This window comes from Blennius ocellaris (genome assembly GCF_963422515.1).
Source record: "Blennius ocellaris genome assembly, chromosome: 12".
NCBI classification, from domain to species: domain Eukaryota; kingdom Metazoa; phylum Chordata; class Actinopteri; order Blenniiformes; family Blenniidae; genus Blennius; species Blennius ocellaris.
The window spans coordinates 4,072,397-4,090,895 of record NC_137661.1 but is presented as its reverse complement, the minus strand read 5'-3'; the positions used below and the strand labels follow the sequence as shown (position 1 = coordinate 4,090,895).

The window sequence follows — 18,499 nt, the reverse complement described above, 5'->3', positions numbered from 1 at the left end:
AGTTTGATTTTGATCGTTCTGTATGGAGTTTAGGTTGGAGGGTTGATGGAGAACATGTTGGTGGAGAACATGTGTGTTGGTGGAGAACATGTTGGTGGAGAACATGTGTTGGTGGAGAACATGTGGGTTGATGGAAAACATGTGATGCTGTAGAACGTGCGTTGATGGAGAATGTGTGGTGCTTGGAGAACATGTGATGTGGAACATGTGATGATGGAGAACGTGTGTTGATGGAGAAAGTGTGGTGCTTCGAGAACACGTATTGGTGCAGAACACGTGTTGGTGGAGAACACGTGTTGATGGAGAACGTGTGTTGGTGGAGAACATGTATGTTGGTGGAGAACACGTGTTGGTGGAGAACATGTGAGCATCTAGAACCCGTCACCTTGTCTTTGAGCTGCTGGCACAGCTGCAGGGAGATGGTGAAGAACACCAGCGTGCCGTTGAGCCAGGGCACCACACACTCCACCTTGTGGACGTGGCTCACCTGGAAGCGGTTGTTGTTCAGTTCACTGCAGGGGGCGAGACCAGGTGTGGATCAGGGTGTGAAGCGTACGGCCCGGCAGAGGGGGAACCTTACATTCACACTGTTTGTAGGAGGAGAACAACACTGACTACAGAACAAACATGAAGGACGTGTGGCGGCGACCAGCGTGAAAGAATTGATCAAACATGGACGGTTTCTCACCAATATTTGTCTGGACTTAACATTTATTTTTATTTCAGTACTCTCGTGACCCCTGACCTCTGACCTCTGACCTCTGAGTTTAAACATGGGATTCAGGACTTACAACATGGCTCCAGGGTTGTGCAGCACCGAGCTCCCGGCTGGTTTGAAGTTCTGCAAAGAACAGTCAGAAGAAGAGTTTGGTCACAGTTTAGAATATATGAGTGAAATTGTCAGGTTTAGGCTACAGACATTTATTAAATCTGCATAAAAGAAGAAGACAACAAGAATGAGTTTGATTACTCGCGAGGAGAAATGGCTAGGAGCGTGCCCAAGTTCACCTCCTACCCACTCTGAGCTCCAGACCATTTCTCCTGCGTTTTTATTTCATTTAACAAAGGGGAGGGTTTACAGGATATACATCATAGAAACAAACATTTTGTATGCTTAGCAGTTTATCAACCATAAGTACAATCTCAGGACATCCCGCGCTCATGGGACGCCGAGACGGCAGCTGTGTGGAAGACGCGGCTTTCCCTGTTTCTCAGTCTCGGTCAGGGTTCCCTTATCAAGCTCAGAACATATGATTAGTCAAAGTTAAACAACAGCGCCTGAGTGACGCTGCTAAATAAAGACAGAAGAAACAAGACTGAGATTAAGCATGAATATGGTAACTATATATACAAACATTCTAACAGAAATCAAAAGTTTGAAAACGAAAAAACATTTGATTGAAAAATCATTTAGTGTGTGATACTACTGACAATAAAGGGGAGATTCAATACCACTGGTAAATGTACCTGTACCAGAAAAGATAAAACCTAGTTCCTTGCCTTTTCTGTAAAAAGAAGCATTTTTATGATGTTATCTGTAAGCCTTCAAATAAAATAAAAAGAGGTTGGTTATTTTATTTGCTGTACACAATATGCCAATAAACAAAAACTCAGCATATGCTATGCTTGCCCTTTTATCATTGATTAATAAGAACCATTTTGCATTTACACTAATGACGGAAAGCCAAAAGAGCAACAGAATGTCAAAGGTCTTGCCTTTGAATCAACTCAAGTAAAACAGGTTATAAGCATGAAATTGTACACATTCATGTGATTTCAAGACTTTACAACAAAGTCAACTATAGACTATAGATGCAGCGTACAATACAGATCTGAGCAGAAAAGTAAACCCATTCCTGCTTTGTGTCACTGCAACACAATGCATGACAAATCAGACACCAACTTTTTTGGGGGAAAGTATTGCCAGACACATTATTGTTCAAAGCAGAGTATTGTACAAATGTGTGTTAAAAGCTGCCTGGGGGAGGATCTTTATTGGTTTCAATTGAAACCTATTCACTGCTAGGCTGCTCAGTTAAAGATGAATGAGCCAAGAGTCTCCCTCATTGTCAAGTCAAACTCTTGAGCTTCTGATATATTCTTGGGAAAAGTAAGGCCCGACTCTGACATGATCAGATGACAAAGGTCAAATATGTCTTCATCGCATGGGACAGCTGACAGGAATTTGCATGCCTGTTTGCAGGCATCAAGCTCGTTGTGTGGAACAATGAAGTCCTCAGAACCCCAGAGCTGTGGCACAGTATACATCACATCTGGAATCCCATTGGGTACGTTGTGATTCCTTGTTGGCCGGATGTTCCAGACTGCCTTGATCTCATCTAGCTCTTCCTATAATGACAACATATAGCCCAATGGTTCAAATAAAGCAAACCAAGATGACACAAAAGCAGAAAATAGACATGCGTTTTGAGACATGACTATAGTGAGGTTTCATAATACAGGCAACAGGCAATTTGATCATTTTTTAATGAACGGACAAGCAGCAGTGTGTCTCTATGAACCTCTCGACGACACGTTGCTACTTTTTAATTTGATCATGAAGGTGTCACTACTCTATAGGCTAGGCTACTCTTGTAGCCAATCAACTGGCTACAATATAGTGTATAATTGAGTACGTATGGTATATAGTTTGGAGAATATTAGAGATGCAAGACGAAACTGACAGAAAGGTGGGGCTGAGAGAAAATTGCGAAATTACAAATGGGTCTATGACTTCAGCATCACAGACAGCGCTATCCCGTCGGTGGTGCTGAACCGCGGAACTAAAGCCATAAAATGCGCCATAATATAGCATTTTTTCAGGATTTAATCAAATACAGGCCTACTGTATGAATTGGGACCAATTTGCTGTATATTTGCGTTATTAGTCATGTTTAATTCATAACTGAATAAATGTACTTTGTCATTTAGACTCACTGTCGCCTTATCGTTTGACATACCACTTTATCACAAATCCAAGCACACATTTGTTTCCCTCTGCTCCCTAGAACTCATTAACATCGATAAATGAATAGCCTAGAAATACCGTGTTACAAAGATATCTGTTCATGTTTGTGCTTTAACACCACACATTCATCATTCTGTTGTAGAGATGGAAGAGAAGTCCACACAAGCGATCGTCTTTCCTCAGCCTCACCTGAACGATGTTCCGAAAGCACAGCTGCACAAGTGATTTGTCCAGGTCGTCACCAACAAACAGGCCCTCGTCTTTAAGTTCGCACAGAAGCTGTATCCAGTGTTCCATTCCTTCTTTGCGCAGCATCCCCCACCAACTCTCAATCCTTTGCTTTGTGGTACTTGCTCCTGCAATGTAGCTTTGTTCACCAGATCTACTGTCACCATCACTGCGACGGAGGTAGGTCTGGATGTCTCGGACAACCACATTCTCCGTTCCCAGATCTGTCCGGACGATCCGGGGACAACCACCAAACTGCTCCACGGCCTCCATAAAGTAGCCCCCCAATGACGTGTGGGTCGCTGCTTGTGTGTGCAGCTTTCAACCAAATGACTCTGTGGGAAAAGCCATCAATGCAACCGTTTATGCAGATTCCATATGGTTTTAACTGATCATAAGAATCTACATGCCAGATATAGTTAGGTCCTTCAGCAAAGTACTGCCTACGGTTAAGTCGCCTGGAGCGCCGCATGGCTGAGGCATGAGGGTCCAGAGCTGCAAGAATCAAACGCACATCTTCCTTTTTTGCATGAATGCCATTTTCCAAGCATTTGCTGTACATCCACCTGTAGCCATGTAGTCTTCCAGGTCCTTCCAGCTGGTGCATGATGAAATCTAGGACTTCCCCGGTGTCCGCATACTGTTTGCGTGTGAGCCTATGCTTTTTGAGCAGCCGGATTAAGTGTCTCTTGCTAAGAATGACTCCATGCCTAACTGCAAGCGCCTGAAGAACATCATTGTAATTCATTCCCAGATTGAAATAAAACCAAATGTATTCAAACTCGTCCATGTTTGCAAGCAGCTAAATGATGATGTACGGAGCCCCTATATATCTCACGCCTTAATAACGCGTGGCCACGACTTATTTATCTCGTTCCCACGCCTTAATAACGCGTGGCCACGCGTTATTGAGCAATAATTTTTTTTTCACCAATGTCACCAGAGGGGTTTCGTAGAAACGGTCAGAACTCTTCCAATGTCTTTTTCCTGTGTTCCACAAAATGTAGACAAATCGAATACATTTCAATTACACTGCAAAAAAAAAAATAAAAATCCTACGAAAAAAAAAAAAAATACTAAAACAAGAGAATTAATACTTAAAACGAGCAAAATTATCTGCCAACAGAACAAGAAAATTATATTTGACAAGATTTTCACAAATAAGACTAATACTAAACCCCATATGACCCACAGTGATCTTGAAAATGGCTTTTTTTTGGGACACTTTCACAGGCATTCTGTAAAACACTTCAGTCAAGGGTTGAAGAACAAAACATTCAATTTGAGGCATTTACCAAACTAGTGGAATCTCAACACAGTGAAGGAACTGTGGGATGTGTGAGATCAGAGATGGCCCTGGAGGTCCAGCGTGTTTTCAATGTTCCCCTGCTGAAACAAAACACGTCTGAAGCGAATGAATGGATCCCGATGAAGCTCAGCAGAAAGCCGACGATGAGACAATCATTACTATCGGGTGTATTGAAGCAGGAGCAAACTTTCCCTCACCCATGTGGTCGTTACACAACGCTCATGTTTTACTTTCACTTCAATTGAAGACATTTTCAAAATGTAGTTTTTATCGTCGGCACACTAACAATTGTGAGCGTTGTCTACTTTAGGTTCAATTCAATAAATCAACTTTGTTTTTGAAAGTTACGATCCAGTTTAAAATTCTAAGCCCAAAGAGAAAAAAAACAAACCCATCAACTTCCTCCTGTATATTTTCTTTTTAAATTTGAACCCACAACAATAAAGTTAGAAAAACATTCAAGATGACAAACCAAACCAAACCAAACAGCAGCATATCCAGTAATGTTTATGTTGCTTTACTATAATTACACAGACAAAAACAATGTACAGTGACGAGATGTGTCAGGCTCGCGGTGCCAGTAACACTGCAGCATGATGCGTTGCACAGCACAAAATGTTTTCTCCAGTACAAAACTTGAAATCCAAATGCACATTTACAGGAATCACTCTGAACATAATTCGGCACCGTAATAACCAGCTTGCTCCCTGTGGTTTTATTCCGAGCTCTGCTCTTTGCGTCAAAATCAGATAAAAATGTAGTCATGTTTGTCTTTACATTCTTTTGAGAACATCACGTTGGTATTTCTCTCACTTTAAGATGACATGTCATTTTCAGAAACACTTTGACTTAAAATCGTATCATAGCTCTATATAAGTCATCTCTACTTGCCTTCTTCACTTCTTGAATTCATTGATGAGCCTAGAGCAATCCAAGATCTTACACACCGAGTTGTGCCTCCTTTTAGGACTTATTTTGCTGCATTGTGAGGTTTTTTTTTGAAGGGGGGGCTGAATATATGAAATATGGTTTCCTTCTAATTATATCCTACGTGCATTTCGCTAGGATGTGCAAAATCTTTCACGGAGTCCCTGTTGGATTCATGTACACTGACAAAATGAAGGCACAAACTGATGAAAAGAGCATAGCAGACAAGCCCGTTTACACACAACTGCTGTTTGTTTCAGTCTGCTGGATGGCTCCCTGGGTCGTTCACCTCGACTTAGAAAGTCTTCTGGGGTGTCCGATTCAGGACACCTTCTTCAGGTATAATCACACGAGTACATTAAAGATACACAGCTTCAAATTGTCTTTATAGAAGAGGCAGAAACTAAGTTAGTAAGAAATGGTCTTGGGATCAAAAAAAGGAAAAAAAAAAGAAAAACGGGATGGGGAAACGGGAGGATGAAAGGCCTTCCAGTCTGCCGCAGTAACTCAAACCTTCGATGCTTGCGTCTCGTCTTGAATGAGAAACGTTTACTACTTGGGCCTTTCCGCTCCTTGTAGCTACTCCAGTCTCTTCTCCAGACCCCCCTCTCACGGAAGACGGGGAGAGTGGTGCGATTGTATGCAGCAAAAACATAGCACCAGAATTCTGAGCTCCCATTCGCCCCCTCCAGACAGAGAGGGGGAAGTGGTTCCTGGGCAAAGGGGGGGGGAGGAGGGGGGGGGATGTGCCCTACGCACGCTCCTTGCGCTTCAGCTTGGAGGACTTCTTGATGGTGCCGTTCTTGTTGAGCAGCTTCAGCACCTTCTCCTTGTGGTCCAGCACTTTCATCATGGAGTCCCGGGCCTCGGTCACCTGGTCCATCACCAGCTTACAGCGCTGCATGTTACCCTGAGGACAAACACACCACTTAAGTTCTGCTGGAAAAAGCAAAAGTTGAAGTAAAGCTGGACTCTCAAACTTTTTATCTACGGTTACATTTTCAGAATAATTAACCTGTCTTTCAGCGCTGCAATAGAATCCTAGTTCGTGATCCGAGGAATGCGTTTCAATTCACAGAAAGCATGTTTTCTTTTAGATTTGTATCATCTGTGCTTAATATACATACAAATTCCGCAATTTCTATTAGAATTCTACAAAGATGAGATCTTTGTCATTTCACATTATGATAAAATGACACTTTATTTGGCGACTCGCATCACAGCAGCTTGTGGATGAAAATAGAGGCATATAAAAGTATATATATATATATATATATGAAAACAAAAGATAATAAATGAGAAAAATATGTGCAGATTGAGGTGTAATTTGATCACAATAGAGCCCTGAAGGGTTTCTTAGCGTTATAGTAGTTAGTCCTATTAGTTCACACCAGGAAGCCTCAGGTTTGATTCTGCATCAAGTCTTTTTGGAGTTTCTATGTTCTCCGGTTGTTTGCCATTTGCTTTCCCTGGGTACGCCCTCTTCTTCGACACAGCCCAGCAGCATGCTTGTTTTACTGACTGGAGACTCTAAATTTCAAGTGTACATGCACCACAAGTTAACCCTTCTCTTGAGTGAGGGTCCAGAAGAGTGACTAGTGGTTCCAAGGCTACAGAATTCAGGCTGCAAAGAATGTAAAGGTTAAACACTGCCCGATGACAAAGTCATCTACAAGTGTAATAAGAAAGGCTCCAGCGCTGATTTTGTACAGTCAATAAATCAAGTGCCAATAAAAAAACAAACTAAACCTTATGATCTCCATACCTGTATAAGCTCGTTGATGCGGTGAAGGTCATCGTCGGCGCCGGCCCTCTTCTTGGGAATCAAGCCTTCTTGCAGGGTGGAGAGGCGGCTGTACACATCATGCTCCAAAGTCGACTGGAGGACAAGTTTCAGAAAAAAACAAACGTTTAGTAAACATGTGAAGGAAAAAGAGAAGATGGTTGATCATAACTGGAGGACATCAGAGGATCTGAATGGAGTTCATCTTTAGAGCCGTTTATTGTAATTACAGGTATTAAACTGTCACATTATGGCAATACAATGCATATTAATCCAGCTCTTCCATGTAAAATCAATAAATATTCAACTATTGTAAATACAGCAATACTCATCAGTAGAATTCCCAGAAGGTACTTGCATACATTTGTGGAAATAATGGAATAGAATTTACACAACACAGCCTGAAGTTTGTGCATTTTAGATGTCCCTCCTGCAATCAGATCTAGGATCTGCATATCAACTCATGACCCTTTAACAAGGACTTTGAATGACAATCAATGAAGATAGGAGCAGATTAACCAACTACCCTGTATTTCTTAATCAGTGTTTGCAAACCAATTACTGAAAAAGGAATCCCCTGTGTGACATTGCTATGTTCATACACTTCAACTGCCTCAAACACTCACCAGCTGTCTGAGCTGCGCAGCACAAAGGTGGATCTTCCAGCCTTGTGCTCTGCATGCCACTCCTCTCTGATTGGCCACATCTTGCAAGGTTCCCTTCTTCTCCTCTGTGAATGAGAAACAATAATTCAGAGAAGAACACTGGCTGTATGGAACAAAAGAAACTTGTTGCTCTGGAGAAGCTCACCTTTGACCCGAATGTCGCTGTACCGCTGGAAGTGGTGGTAAGCAGCCTTCCAGGGGTTACGGTAGTGTCGCAAGAGGGTAACAGGGGGCCGAGGCCTGACTGGCACGTAACGCACTCCTTCTTCGTCTGAAAACGGAAATAAACATTGACCAAGGGAACACAACAACAACAACAACAACACAAACTCATCCCTGCAACAAAGGTGGGGATTACATACCAACATATTCCCTGGGTGGAGAGTCGCGCCGCTCTGCCCTGCCGGTGATGGGCCTGCCGGGGGCCTTTTCTTCATCTGTGCTGTTTGTCTCGACCATCTCAGTCTCCTCCGTGGAAATAACGTGCTGCTGCTTGCGGGGCTTCTTCCTCGGGGAGGCCCCCGGAATGAGATCTCCCGGGGCAGGGGCAGCCAGGGTGGTCTGAGTGGCGAGTGTCTGTGCTGAAGACAGGCTGGCATTGGGGTCTGAGGGACACAGATGAGTGTTCCGTTTTTTCATTCATTTTAATCACCAAACACATGTGGTAGAAATACACAAACGTACACAGTCCTCACCTGGCTGAGAGGAGTCCATGGACTCTGCCTCCTGCTTAATTTTCACATCTGGACAGACGGAGCCGGCGGCGGTGCTGCTGGCCGCCGGCTGAGTAGGCGAGGCCACAGTGTTGGCCATAGAAGCGGGAACAGGGGGGGTGACGGCCATGGCTGCAGGTAGAGAGGAGAGGACGGTGGAGGGCTGCAAAGGCGGGATGGGCCCCGGTGTGGCGAGCATGGAGGGGATGGCCTGAGTGAGATGCTGAGTGTTTGAAGACAAGCCCTGCTGCTCTCCTCCCTGAGAAGGCAGGGCTTCGACGGCGGCCATGACAGAAGGAGCTACCGCCACGTGCACCTCGGCTTTGGGTTTCACACTGTGTGGTGAAGAACAAATCAAGTCAGCTGATGCATCAATACAGAATGTTTTACCCTTAAAACAAAAGGCATTTGGAAAACTAGTCGCGGACACAAAGTCACCTTGCAGGTCGGGGAGATCCTGCTCCTCTCACACCGCTCTCAATCCTGCCACTGCTTGGTTCACTTGGCTGCGCAGGGATCAGGTTCTTACGAACACACCTGGAACATGGAGACAAGCTAAATCAACATATGACACAGGAAGTCCACAGACCCTTCTTCACCTGAAGCCAAAACACTCCACCGACAGGTGACCGTGTGCCAGTGAGAAGCCCACTTTTACACTTTTATGACACACTATCTCAGTTTAGTTTGTTTTATTTAAAAAGGAGAAAAACTAGGTCATTGATGATATTACTATAACTCTAACACCCCACAACTACTTTTCTGTGGCCTTTTGTGTAAGTGCTAATCACTGTGCAAGTTACAATAAAGACTCTACTGATCATCAGAACATTTTCAGAAACATCGGTTTTAAAATCACAGTATATCAGAGGAGAATTTTCCTAATCACATGGCACTATAAACTGCAAATTCCACTGAGGGCACAGGGCATTCCTGTTTCCTTTTGGTTTTGTCCACCATGGACATAGCAAATCACAAAACAAATTGTAAACAAACAGGAAGCCACAGTAACTGAGCTAGTGGTCCTGGTCAGACTCAAGAGAGAGACCAGAGTGTTCCATTTACATGAACACTGAATAAAGTAATATTAAATAGTTTAGAGACAAAAATACACATCAGATATTTTGTTATTTCGAACTGAAGGAAAATTGCAGGGCGACTGTAACCGAGTTCTTTTTAAACCAGACTGAGGACCTTTCTGTTTACTGCTGCCTTTAAAGGAAAACAAGTATTTATTTTACAATTTACTTTATTTGTAAACTATCTTGTACTTCTACACTCTTATTCCTAATGTTTTAGATTGTATTGTGTTTATTTATTCAACTTTCTCATTGCTATCACTGACATGCAGTATAGAAATATAGCTGCCTTGCCGAAAGTGATTGGATTTACGTGGAGCTTCATGCTCTATGACTCGTCAGTAATGCTGGCCGTTTGCTACATACAAGTTTTACCAGGTAAGCCCACCCATATTAAACACAGTTGTTCTTTAGCTCAACATATCGATCTTCATGTAATCAGGAAGGGGTGAGCAATGAAGTCGTTCTTCGTGTGATTTGCCAGCATCGCTTTCTATACCGACCCAGCAGGGTTTACCGTCACCATGTTTCTTTAACAGCGTGCACAAAGAGACACATGGTGAAGTTACACAACAGACATGCACTCAAAGCTCCGACAGCCGGGAAACAATTAGATGATATGCTTACAAAGACTCTGATGGAATCATAAGCAGGGTTGTTCCACCTCCTCTGATCTTAGTTACAAATCAAAAGGGCTGATCGAAGTTAATTTACCTGCAGCTACTGCCAGACATTATTAAAGATGCTGTGGTTCAATTGGTTCAATCCAACTATACGTTGAGACTTGGCAAATAATTTGACTGAGTAAAAACTTGCATGCAAAAAAGTTAACATAATGAAAAGTACTGAAATTGGTGTTTTTTGGTGTGTTATTCTTTTGGGCAAATGATATTCAACCTGTGGGAGCAGCCCCTGGATCAAGTCTGACCCATTACACCAACAACTTCACTTAACTACATAGAAAACAATAAAAAATAGATTTGATGTCTTAATTGTGTGCTTATGGTTTCATCCAAGTACTAAAAAAACAGTTAGATACTAGGTAAAGATCCCATTTGGTGAAAAGTGAAAAAAATAGGAGAAAGACTCTTGTCTTGAGCCGAATCACTGTCCCTTTCCACTCCCAGCCCCGGTGCCTATTTGCTCTCCACTTCAGAATCGACTGCAGCCAGCAGCATGCAGAGAGATAAGTTGACGTGTGGAGGGAGGGAAAGACAAGCTGCTGCACAAATGTGTTTGATCAGTTAAACAAACGTGGAAAAATGCTTAAATATCTATAACTGAGTTATGTGCCTCATTTGTTAAAGCTTTTGTATTTCTTTAAATTGTTTGCATTTATACAATGACAAACTATTCTATTCTGCCAGAAAAGCCAATTGTGGGGGTCCAGGCATTTAGAAGGAAATCATGAAAACACAGGTGTTACACTCACCCTTCGTTAGCCGGCTTCTTACGGAGGATGCTGGGTCTGGAGGAGGAGACCAGTGTAGGAGCTCCTACACCTCCCTGGGTGTGTGCTTGAACCATGGTGGCTACCGGCTGGGTCGTGCTGAATGTGCTGTTGATGGGACTCGCTACGAAACCATCGGTCAAAACAACTCCTGGAACGAATAATGTGCCAATTACAAACAAGCTGTGACAACCATTTATCAATGTGATGTGGTTTCAAGTCATATTATTTCAATAGGTACCGGGTTTTCCTTCAGCCTGTGGCTGTTGCTGCTGTGTGACTATGGGGGTCTGCTGTATTCCCTGCGTGGTGATTGGTGCAGAGGTGTGCAGGCCCTGGACTCCTATTGGTGTCGGCTGGATGCCCTGTGCAGCCATCGGCGCTGGCTGGATGCCCTGGGTACTGATTTGTGCAGATGGCAGTCCAATTCGATCGACCGCCATCAGCTGCATGTGGTTCAAATGAACAGTTGTAGCCACGCCCACTCCAGCCTGAGTGGGCAAGCCTGAGCTTGGAGCTTGAGGAGTCACTTGAAAGAAGAAAACAAAAGTTTATAGAAGTAGGAAAGAGACCTTCTTTGTGCAATATGGGAGATGAAGTAATCCTGTTGAGTGGCAGAAATAATTTGAAACAGGCATTTAAATTGGCTGATGATACCATCTTGTGGTAAAAAAGGGTATTACATCCATATAGACATCAAAAGACAAATTGGCTCTTTAACAGTCTAAAACTTTACAAGGTTTAAAACATCTTTAATGCTTCAACAAATTTGGAAATGAAACACAATGTCCCTTGGAGACCACCAACCTTGAGAATACATACTCAAGCTTTTAGCTTGTTAGTTTGTAATTATTCAGGTTTTGCAAAGTTTTTATACATCACAAATTAGCACAAGTGCCAATACATTAAATGAGATATGCAGTACTCACCAGGATACTGACGGATAGTAGATACAGAGCTACTGATGGGGGTATAGGTATGAGTCAAGGGGTATGAAGACGAGTAAGCCGGGAGGAAATACTGGAACTGCACTGGCACAGAAGGCCTGAAAATGAAATACAAATTGTTAATAATGACATGTGAACATTCAGTTCTACAAAATAAGTTTGTTGGTAGGACTGCATGTGAATATATAGTATTTCAAACTCTTAATGTCTGTTCAATGTAGTGATTGCAAGTGCAATCTCTTTTGATTTATAATTTACATTTTTTTTAAATAATTTCCAATCAATATTTACATTTTTTTTTTATATTTCTATTTAATTCTATACAATTTTCTATTATGCAGTGCAAAATTTATATTTTAATAATAACATTTTTTTCATTATCCAGTGCCATAGAGGCAAAAACGATAAAGTACTTAAGAGGTGAATAAGCAGAATTTTTCAGAACTGATTACTTTCTTCAGTGTCTCCATGAGTGTTTCTGTAGCAGTCTCGATATGCACGTGCGTGTGGGCGTGGGCATCAGATCAGATCATATTTTTGAAGTGCATCATCTTTGTAAACTACCTACTTGCGCAGAACTATTAAATGGGACGCAGCAAGTTTATTAAAAGGTGTGTGCTCACCTGTTGTCGCTCCTGGCTTCCATGGTGACGGGGTTTGGAGAGGACCTGTGGGCCGGGATGGGGATGAGATTGGCTCTCTCACCCGGGTACTCAGACTGCACACGGGATGAAGAATGAGCAATGGGCTGCGGGACAACTTTAGCTGTGAACAAAACAAAAGAGCAGTGAACAGAAGCTTCCCACTGCAGGAAAAGATGTGAAATACAACAAGTGTCCAGAGCAGGCACAGACTTACCAACAGGGATGGCTGAGGTGGTCACTGCTGTAGCATGTGAGGAGTGGGACGCCATCGTCATAGTGACAATTGTGTTATTGGTCATTTGCGTATGTGGCACAGTGCCTGAACGTGACACAAAGATGAAGATATTTGTCAGAATCCCAGTTAATTTACATATTTCTGTGGCTGACTGATATTGTATTAATACTTAAAAGCTAAATACCTATTGTGGTTGTAGATGGCACAGTGTTGGTGGCAACAATTGGTGCCACAGTTGCAGCAGCTACGGGTGTCACGGGACTGAAAATGGGCTTCTGTACAGGACAAACAATTATTAAAAACCATTGAATATTCAAGTATTTGCAGAGGTGTCATTAGTAAACAGTGACCTGTGCCATGGCGTGTGAAGGCTGAGGTTTTCCAGCTCCAATGGCGGGGTTCGACGGCAGCGTGATCCGTGTGCCAGTATCGCGAGATGCCTGGGGTCTCTGGATACTGACAGTGGCGGAAGGATGAATGGTCAACCCAGGACGTCTGCAACAATGTGCACAAGTTCTCAAACATCGGTGTTGATTCTTGGATCAGAATGAATGAAGATCTGCTTGTTTTTTTTACTGTTTCATGCCACAAACATCTTTGACAATCCCAGCACTTGTCTTAATGCCACAACGTACCCGTGAGCCACCTCTGCAGAGTGTGTGACAGTGGGACTGATAACTGGGGACTGTGTTCTTGTTGCTGAGATGGGAGCCACCACAGTCGGCAGCACAGTTGAGGAGGTTGTCACTGCAGGGCGCGACTGCAGATGATAGGGGACAAACACTGTTACACATGAGGTACCGAAATGCTACAAGTGTCACGCTTGTGTGTGTTGAAGCACAAATGAGTACCTGAAGGGTCTGGTGGATGATGTGCTGCACTGTGGGCTGCCCCGGACCTCCACTTGCCCCAGTGGCTGGACGCAGGACAGTCTTTGAGCTGGACATAACTGCTGCAGCAGCAGCACCTACAGAACAAAGAACAAGCCATCACAGAAACGTCCACACACACACATCTGAAGTCTGGTGTACTCTCTTATGACATCATGCATACCTCGAGGTAAATGAGACGTGAAGGTCTGTGGAGGGACTGCAGGGGTCCCAATCTGCAGTGCAGGGGCACTGCCCCGAATGATCTGAATGTTAGCTGGAAGCAGGTGGTGCAAGTTGCTAGAATGACCCTGAAACGGTATGAAAGCAGACCCGTGTTGAAAGGTATAACCAAATTTTGTATTAAAGTATTGCTGTGAAACAACTTTATTCGTGACAAAAGCTCATTAAGCCCTTCAACTAATTGCATGTTTTCATGCAGAATACAATCAAAATTGATATACTGGATTCTAGATTTTCATTTTTTAAAAACAAACAAAAATGCAATACCATTTATTTGACAACAATTAAATTACAATGATTTGCTTGTACCCTTTACCACCATGATCAAAATAAACAAGGACCTTTATAGGAACAGGGGGTAACATAGCATCGATAACATATAGTTGAAGCCAGACGTTTACACACATCGTGCAGAAAGACAACACTTTTTTTTCCTCACTGTCTGAAGTCAAATCAGTTAGGATTACTAAAATTATTTCATTTTGCTAAATGCTACAATAATGAGAGAGACTTTTTCTATTACTTTCTTCAAGGTCAAAAGTTTACATGCATTTCCTTACTATTTAGCAGTATTGCCTTTGAACCACAAGCTTCTCACAGTACTCTGCTAGAATTCTGGCCCACGGTCTTTATGTTGGCGTCTTTTTGCAAACTGTAATCTGACTTTATGTTTCTTTAGGAATAATAGCTTCTTTCTCACTGAGCAGGCTTTCAGCCCGTGTTGCTGCAAGACTTGTTTCACAGTGAATGACGACACTTTCTTACAAGCTTCAGCCAGCAACTTCACAAGGTCTTTAGCTTTGGCTCTGGGGTTGATTTGAGCATTTCAAACCAAAACATGTTCATCTCTGGGACACAGAGCCCGTCTCCTTCCTGAGTGGTGTGATTGCTGGACATTCCCATGATGTTTATACTTGTGTATAATGGTTTGAACAGATGAATACGGCACCTTCAAGCATCTGGAAATTTCACCCAAGGATGAGCTCCATGATTCTCTCCCTGATTTCTTGGAAGATTTCTTTTGATTGTCCCATGATTTCCGACTAGGAAGCAAAGTGATCTGAGGTTTGGCCTAAAACTGCATCCTGAGGTGTGCCTTCAATTAACTCACATGTTGTCAGTTAACCTATCACAAGCTTCCAAATCCACGACATCATCATCTGGGCTTCCCCGCATTGTTTAAAGACATAGTACTTTTTGTGTATTTACATTTTTTACCTCGAAAAAAGTAATAAAAAAATTCTCTCAGAAATTCTCTCTCTCATTATTGTTGCACTTAGCAAAATTTAATAATTTTGGTAATCCTAACTGACCTGAAACATGAGAGGTTTAGCTAGATTTGACTTCAGACAGTGAAAAAAAAAAAAAAAGTGTTATGTGTCTTTTTGCACAGTGTGTGTAAACTTCTGGTTTACACACAGATGATTTGCTGGCGTCAATGTGCCAGCATCAATGTGCATTCTATTTAAACGATACCTAATACTTAAAGTGATCTGATGACTTAAGAAAACAAAATTGTAGTCAATATAAATAACTGATATTCATTTACCACGGATATGGTTCAAGATAAACGGGTACATCTTACCGGTCCACTCAAGGAGTTTTCCTCCTTAGAAAAAGGTCTAAGTGGGACCTTCTTATATTTGGACTCTAATATTCCAGTCACAGCCAGACAGCAGCTGTGCTCTGCAGACACTTGACTGAGCTATTCAAATGTCAGGTTGGCATAATACACAGTGACTTAGTGATTATACCCGAGGGGATGACAAGCCACCCACAAATGATGGATGTCGTTTGTTTACAAATCTGCTTGCAACAAGAAAACATCTTCAGCAAAATTGCACTGTAAAACGTGCAGGCACAGAAAAGTTTTTGAATTTATTGGTCTTCAAAAATGATAACAGCTCCTTGTTTCCATATTATTTTGGTCCATAAATTACTGACTTCATAAGGACATCATGTTTGTAACCTTCTATCTGTGTCTGCCCTGTGATGGACTGGTGAATTATCCAGGATGCACCCTGCCTCCACCAACATAGTTCAGCTCAGGTCAACGTCAGTGCTCTGTAACTCTCAAACTACTAATGAATGACTTGGAAAAGGCAGACACAGAAGACCAATAGTTCCCACCTTCACAACGGACAGTGTCCTTATGGTTGACTCACCTGCTGACCACTGATGGTTGCCACAGGGATAGACGGTGTTGTGGCAATACTGCTCTCTATGGTGACAGTGATGTGACTAGGCACCTTGGAGGGGATGGGGATGTGAGTTTGGTTGGATGCTGGTGCAGGAGCAATATGTCGACTTGGCATTGGTGACTTTAGGACCGCCTGGTAATGGAGATATAACATAAATATAGCTGCGTTAGCTCTGGAGAGTGTTCAAAAACACAATGTGTTACATAAAGCATGCTTCATTCCTCAAAAATGATATTTCTCTCCATTTTGTGTTTCAGTCCGAAATGTGAAAAACTTCAAATGCACCCCCCCCCCCATGATAACAACATTTTGACCAAAGACAAAATAAGAAAATGACAAACAAGTGTGTCAAAAAAGAATAACAATAATGCCATCTAAATACCCTTCTTTATTTTCCACATTTTAATATTATTGCTTTAAAAATCACTCATTTAATGCAGTAATACTACTTCAGTAGTGGGTTTATTGTAATGTTATGATGTTTTTCATAACCAGAGCAGGCAAAGGTAATCCAGAAACGGGTAGATTATGCTCTCAGTGGTTAGTCAGCCACTGTATTCAACCGTTACCTTCATCTGTCCCTCAGTGAGGACTGCAGGTTGGCCTGGTGGGAGGTGGACTGACGGGCTGGGTACAGTCACAGGTGTCCCTGACTGGATTGGCACAGCTTGAGGAGCAGCCTGTTGCTGGCCATGCGTCTGCACTTGTACCTGTGGGTATGGTCTGACCACCATGGTCTCCTGCTTGTCGTCTCTGAAGGCCAGGGTCCCTCCACTGCTAGGAGGAGGTGGAGGAGGAGGAGGAGGATGCTCCTGCTGACCGTGGTCAGCATCCCGAGTATTCTCTAAATCTGCACTGACTATGGAGACAAATGGATTAGACATTACTCTTCCAATGCCCTCCTTGGTGCACAAGAGAAAGAGCCAGAGAAACACTGTGATACCTGAAGCAGTAGATGGCTGATTGACAGACACCAGGTTTCCAGCTGCAGGGATCTGAGGCGTTCCCCCGCTGGAAGCAGGCAGCCCGTGTCGGGGGAATTGCTGGGAGCTCATATTTAACTAATACAGACCTTTCAAAAGAACAAAAAAATACATTATCTCGAGGACCGCTTACAGTGGCTCTAACGCAAGGTTAAAATCCGGGTGATATGTTCAGCATTAACATTTATCACGTTGGAGGACGACAACAACAACAAAAGGCCACCGGTTTTAACCCTTCAACAGACTGCGCGGGGTCATGGACGTGCTAAGCAAGCTGTAGAATGCAAGCACAACAACAACAAAAACAACCTTCGAAGTGCAGCAGAAAGTAAATATTTCGACAGAGATATTCGCATTTGAGAAAGAAAGATGCGAGCTTTTATTGGACCACTGTTTAACGCAGTATGCTTTTTACCAACTGACATGAATTGTTCCGTTGCTATCCGAAAACGTTGTGGCTTCAAATCCCGTTTTCTGGCGGCTTCTATTTAAACTTTCAAACGCGATACCAGAGCAGTCAGAAAATATGCACATTAGTCGCAGGTTTTGCTTCGGTAACCTAAAAAACTAAAAGCTACCTTGCTGGCCAGTTAGCTCAGCTAGCAGCAGGCTAAAGCTATGAGGCTAGCCCGCCTACTCCCCGGGACAATTGGTTAACTTTCCGCACAGGCTCGGCACGGCGAAATAAACAAACACGTTTCTTGGGTGTGTGCAAAACTCACCGCTTCAGCTCTCTTTATAGACTATGGCCGTTTAGTGGATTACAATTTTTCCATCAGTCTTTTCTTTTTTCTCCGACATGTAAGCCGGAAGAGCGCTAGGAAAAGACTGGGACCGCCCTCCTGCCCTCCACCAATTAGAATGCAGCATCTAGGCGAGCCGACCAATCAGAGCGCAGCACCCCAGCCGCCCGCAGCACCATGGTGAAGAAGTGGTCCGCGGAGTGAGAGGAGGAGCTCAGATCGCGGACTGACTCATATCATGCCAGCTGATCTATAGGCGACGCGCAGAAAACACACATTTTTTTTCGTTTAATGGATTAAATAAGCAAAGTCCAGGCTCGGTAGCATGTGGAAGAACGAGACGTAGAAATGTACAGTGTTACAGCAGCAGCAAAGCAAAATAGTAGAAGAAAATCACACTGCACAATAAAAAATTTGCTAAAACTATAGTAAAAGAAAGTAGCATCAACAAATAATTAAAAAAAGTCAGAAACTGTTATGGTTAGGGGTGTAAGTCTGTGTATAGACTGTAT

General features: G+C 42.9%; 1 protein-coding gene across 3 annotated transcripts; it reads right to left on the bottom strand.

Moving 5' to 3' along the window:
* Nucleotides 1-4,996: 4,996 nt before the first annotated feature.
* On the bottom strand, nucleotides 4,997-18,091 carry sap130a (Sin3A-associated protein a). 3 transcript variants are annotated; one of them, XM_080505768.1, is made up of 21 exons: nucleotides 17,967-18,091; nucleotides 17,205-17,333; nucleotides 16,831-17,120; nucleotides 16,226-16,393; nucleotides 14,002-14,128; nucleotides 13,800-13,915; nucleotides 13,584-13,708; nucleotides 13,299-13,443; nucleotides 13,133-13,223; nucleotides 12,928-13,032; nucleotides 12,693-12,834; nucleotides 12,052-12,167; nucleotides 11,364-11,651; nucleotides 11,105-11,273; nucleotides 9,032-9,130; nucleotides 8,576-8,928; nucleotides 8,243-8,485; nucleotides 8,026-8,151; nucleotides 7,842-7,945; nucleotides 7,198-7,311; nucleotides 4,997-6,342 (listed from the first exon to the last, which is right to left on the bottom strand). In XM_080505768.1, exons 2-21 carry the CDS (start codon nucleotides 17,314-17,316, stop codon nucleotides 6,184-6,186), a joined length of 3,192 nt encoding a protein of 1,063 aa, XP_080361894.1. In that variant the 5' UTR covers nucleotides 17,317-17,333; nucleotides 17,967-18,091; the 3' UTR covers nucleotides 4,997-6,183. The 3 variants fall into 3 exon arrangements, with proteins under 3 accessions (XP_080361894.1, XP_080361892.1, XP_080361893.1); XM_080505766.1 differs by having other exon boundaries at nucleotides 16,831-17,333; XM_080505767.1 differs by having other exon boundaries at nucleotides 13,299-13,404; nucleotides 16,831-17,333.
* Between the last annotated feature and the right edge of the window lie 408 nt (nucleotides 18,092-18,499).

Coding starts and splice junctions, on each gene's coding strand:
- sap130a (XM_080505766.1), bottom strand. CDS start 17,316: ATGAGCTCCCAGCAATTCCCCCGACACGGGCTGCCTGCTTCCAGCGGG. Junction 13,709..13,799: donor TCATCCACCAGACCCTTCAG/GTACTCATTTGT, acceptor TATCATCTGCAG/TCGCGCCCTGCAGTGACAAC. Junction 6,343..7,197: donor GCATCAACGAGCTTATACAG/GTATGGAGATCA, acceptor GTTTGTCCTCAG/GGTAACATGCAGCGCTGTAA.